This window comes from Melanaphis sacchari, unplaced genomic scaffold (assembly GCF_002803265.2).
Source record: "Melanaphis sacchari strain LSU unplaced genomic scaffold, SCAv2.0 Contig509_pilon_pilon, whole genome shotgun sequence".
In the NCBI taxonomy this organism is placed as follows: domain Eukaryota; kingdom Metazoa; phylum Arthropoda; class Insecta; order Hemiptera; family Aphididae; genus Melanaphis; species Melanaphis sacchari.
The window spans coordinates 1,111-5,969 of NW_020271343.1; the positions used below are offsets into that span (position 1 = coordinate 1,111).

Here is a 4,859-nt window from a genome sequence, read left to right on the forward strand (position 1 = left end):
CGACGTTTTCATTTTATTAATTGTTTTCGTTTTTCATTTTTTTTCGTTAAATAAGGTTTTTTTAAAAACCTTTTTCCATCCCTGATTTTTACCGTATATGTTAATGATTTTTTTTTAATTTGATTATTACAATTATTGTAATTTATAGTTAAAGTTTTCAATATGATCGTTTTAAAGCTGGATTTTACTTATAAATTTTTTTTATTTTTCAGTTTGTTTGTTCTCGCCAAAAGGAGATGATAATTAATGCCTACAAAAGTAAATTGGAAGCTAATCCCAAGCTTGCTATAAGAGAGGCTCGTGTAATTCTTTCCAAAGAATTAGGCATTGGTATAACCACAATATCCAACACGCTTTCCGAGTATCGCAACTTTAAAACAGTATCATCACCGAATAGGACGAAAATTTTCAAAAATATCAATGTTAAGGTTGATGATTTTGACAAAGAAGCGATACGAAGAAAAGTTCATCAGTTTTGGGTAAATCGTGAGTTGCCAAATTTAAATAAAATTTTAAGTGTTGTAAATGAAGATGACACTTTACCGGACTTCGCATTGACAACACTATGGCGTCTTTTGAAATCAATGGGTTTTCAATTTTCAAAAAGAGGACGCAACAGTGCATTAATTGAAAATGATGACATTCGGGCATGGCGTAGACGGTATATCAGGGATATAAGGAAATATCGAGAGGAAGGCCGACCGATTTATTACCTGGATGAAACGTGGGTGAATGCCGGAGACGTGGCAATACGAGTATGGTGTGATACAACCGTTAAATCGAGCCAAGCTGCATTTTCCCAGGGTCTTTCTACCGGAGCAGTTAACCCCACTGGAAAGGGAAAACGGCTCATAGTGTGTCACATCGGCTCTGAAGATGGATTTGTTTCGGATTCGTTATTATGCTTTGAGTCGAAGAAAAACACCAACGATTATCATGATGAAATGAATGGTGATAGTTTCCGTGATTGGTTGGAAGGTGTTTTACCGAGGCTCAAAGATAATGCGGTCATAGTTATGGACAACGCGCCATACCACTCGGTGAAGTTGGAGAAATGCCCGACTTCAAACTGGAGGAAGGCTGATATCATCCAATGGCTACAGGGTAAAGGAGAAGTTGTTGACCAAACTATGATAATACCGGAACTACTGGAAGTTGTTAGAAGGATAAAACCGATCTACAACAAGTACGTCATCGACGAGATGGTTTTACAACAGAACAAAACAGTGTTAAGGTTACCACCTTATCATTGCGAGCTCAATTCAATTGAGTTAGTTTGGTCTGTTGTAAAACGTCACGTAAAAGCCAACAACAAGACATTTAAATTACCTGATGTCAAAAACCTCTTGGTCGAAGGAATAGCCAAAGTGGACGCTGAAATGTGGAAGAACTTCGTAAAGCACACAATTGAAGAGGAAAATAAGTTTTGGACCTTAGATGACACGGTAGACGAATTGACGGCTGAACAAAACAGATTGGTTATGACCATAGGAAATAGTGACACTGAAGAAGATGACGATTTCGATCTTTTATCAGATTAAAAGATAAAATTGTGTAAATATTTGTAAAATTATTATTGTAAAAACCTATTTATTGTATTGTGTACATGATGTATAAAAATTTACTGTAAATTATTATTATACAACCATTAAGTTGATGCTCAATTTAAATAATCATATTATCAATAAAAAACTATTTAAAAAATATTAAATATTCCCGATTCCTTGGTAAACGTTAACGCCGTGTCACTTGGATATGATAAATAATTGTAAACCGGCTATTTTAATAATTAGTGTATACTGTATACTCGTCGGCACAGTTTGATCGGCAACTTTCGTGCTCGATCGATGGCTAGTTACGGCGAAAGTGGGAGAAATTAGCCTCGGGACGGCTGGCAGCCGTCAGTCGACATGCGCGAAACCGGTATGTTCTCTTTTGAAATGTAGTGTACTTACCAAAGAACAATGTGGCTTCAGAAGAAACCACTCGACATTAGATGCATTAACTTCATTACACACTGATATTTGCTCAGCGTTCAGATGTAATCATCATCTCATCACAATAGCCTTGGACATAACAAAAGCATACGACACTATATGGAAAAAAAGAGTATTGACAATTCTTCATTTATGAAAAATAAACGGCAACCTCCTCAAATTCATAAAAAACTTCTTAGCAGACCGGACATTTAGCGTCAAAGTCAACGACAAGACCTCATCACCTCACACCATCGAAAATGGACTCCCACAAGGGTCTGTACTTAGTGTCACTCTCTTCCTGGTAGCAATAAACAACATATGCAATAATCTACCTAAACCAGCCAAATTCATTCTCTTTGCCGACGACTGCACCATTTATTGCAGTGGATCACAAATTATAACTACTACTCTTTTCCTTCAACAAGCACTAGATTCTCTTGCCAGGTGGTCTTCTGAAACTGGTTTCAGTTTCTCCCCCACCAAAACACAGTGTATCTTTTTCAATAAAAAGATGAAGGACCCCCTACCAATATTAAACTTCATGAACACACAACTTCCTTTTGCAAATAGTATCCGAATTTTGGGCCTCATCTTTGACCACAAACTCACCTGGAGACCTCACCTAAAAAAATTAAAAATGGAATGCCAATCAAAAATGAAGACGCTAAAATTACTTGGAAATAATAACTGGGGTGCTGACACAAATAGCCTAATCACTATCTACAAAGCCCTCATTCTATCAGCAATAGACTATGGAGATATAATCTACAATTCGGCAAAAGAAAAAGTACTAAGTACCCTTGAACCCATACACAATCAAGGCATACGTTTAGCCATAGGAGCATTTAGGACGAGCCCAGTTGACAGTATACTCTTCTATGCGGGAGAAGCTCCCCTACATCTCAGACGTCAAAACCATATCCTAAAATATGTAACTAACATTAAAAATCTGTCTTATCACATCACCAACCATATTCTTCACAACCCATTACCCCCTAATGTATTACCCTCTAGAAGAACATTATTTGAAAACTTTAAAACTATTAATGAAAACCTATCCTTCCAAGCACAAACACTAAATAAAATTCAACCGTCTCACCCTCCATGGCTCTGGTCACCTATCATCAACACCAAACTGACTGAATACAGCAAACAAAACACCGATAATTCAATTATACGAAAGCAATTTTTGGAAATCATACAACTATAATTCCCAGAATATGTATACCCAAATATACACCGATGCCTCCAAAAATCCAAATGGTGTAGGTTTCTCTGTCATCACAAACCAGGAAAACCATCTTTTCCAACTACCGTCTTCCACTAGTATATATACAGCGGAAACTTACGCTATCCATGAAGCACTAAAAATTGTCTCATCTTCAAACCCGAATAATTGCAACATTATCATCAGTGACTCTTTGAGCACCCTCTCGTCAAGGTTAAGAAACTAATATCTGAATTAAACAAACCAACAAGCTTCATGTGGGTCTCCTCACACATCGGGATACCCGGAAACGAGAAAGCCGACACTATAGCCTTTGAAGCCACCACATCTCCTTCCTCTACAAAGATAAACACTCTAACCTCATTTGAAACTTTTAACATCATACAGCATAAATTAACGGAAGAATGGCAACAATTTTGGTCTAACCTACCCTTCTCAAACAAACTGAGAAACTCAAAGTTATCTTTCAAAAAATTAAAATACCCCCTAACCCCAAACGAAGAGATGAAGTAAATATTACCAGAGCTAAAATAGGCCATTCACATTTAACACATGCTTATCTCCTAAGAAAAGAACCAGCCCCAGTATGCGATACTTGCAACGAGACACTAACAATAGAGCACATAATAATAAACTGCACCAAAAACACGGAAGGTCGCAAGATCATCAAAATCCCCACCACACTCTATCAAGCACTCAACGAAGACAATACAGACGCTATCAATCTATTCTTTCATAGTATAAACTTAAGTCATAAATTGTAAACACACCAAACATCTCATAACTTGTTTTTAATCTACACCTATTTGTATTAATTTGCAGGCTAAAAACCTTTGATGTCGAAGCCTTACTAAATTTATAAAAAAAAAAAAATTGTCATATACAAATGTTAGATCCTGTTTTTTTAATAACACACTCAATACTCATTGGATCATCTTGAAACCTACACCAAAAGATTTGTCATCACTTGTTAACGTTTAATGGTCTACTTAATGTTTATTTTGTTTTTTTTTAAATTATAAAAACTTTTATCATTCTAAATGTAATAGTATTATAGACATATACAAATGTTTGTACTTCGTTCGGTGCGACCATTGCCAACGACCACGGCTTCGATGGTACTGTGGTCGAATTTAATAAAGTGTGAACCCGCAGATAGCCGCTCACGTCTTATTATTGATTTGACGGTAGACACGCGACCAAATGCGTTTGGTTAAAGAACAAATACGGTTTTCAAGAAAGAAAAACAAGATTGATTTATTTTCAGCAAAGAAAAATATATGTAACGAACGGACGCATTGTCGCGTTGACTGTTTGTGTAAAAGTGTCATGGAATCGGGTCTTGTACTCATCCATTGCGATTTGTCTTCCCATCACTAGGCATTTACAGCGTTGGTGGGAGGGTTGTCAATATAGTGACTTTACCCCGTGGTGGTGGTGGCAGTAGTGTAGAAAGGTAGCTGCGGTGCGTGTACTTTGTACCGGTGACCATTGCGTACCTTGTCTACTTTAACAATGATTAAAACTATAAAAACCGATTCTTAAGTCTATAAAGACTATTCTAGAGAAAGAAGTTATGACAAAGCTTTTGATGTAAGTTTTGAGACAATCGATGAACAATAGGTGAATCAAGAAAACAGAATTAAACATTT

At 36.5% G+C, this 4,859-nt stretch overlaps 1 protein-coding gene across 1 annotated transcript; it reads left to right on the forward strand.

The window, feature by feature from the left end:
- The first annotated feature begins 236 nt into the window (after nucleotides 1–236).
- On the forward strand, nucleotides 237–1,541 carry LOC112599271. The gene has a single exon (XM_025346079.1). It carries the CDS (start codon nucleotides 237–239, stop codon nucleotides 1,539–1,541), a length of 1,305 nt encoding a protein of 434 aa, XP_025201864.1.
- Nucleotides 1,542–4,859: the final 3,318 nt, after the last annotated feature.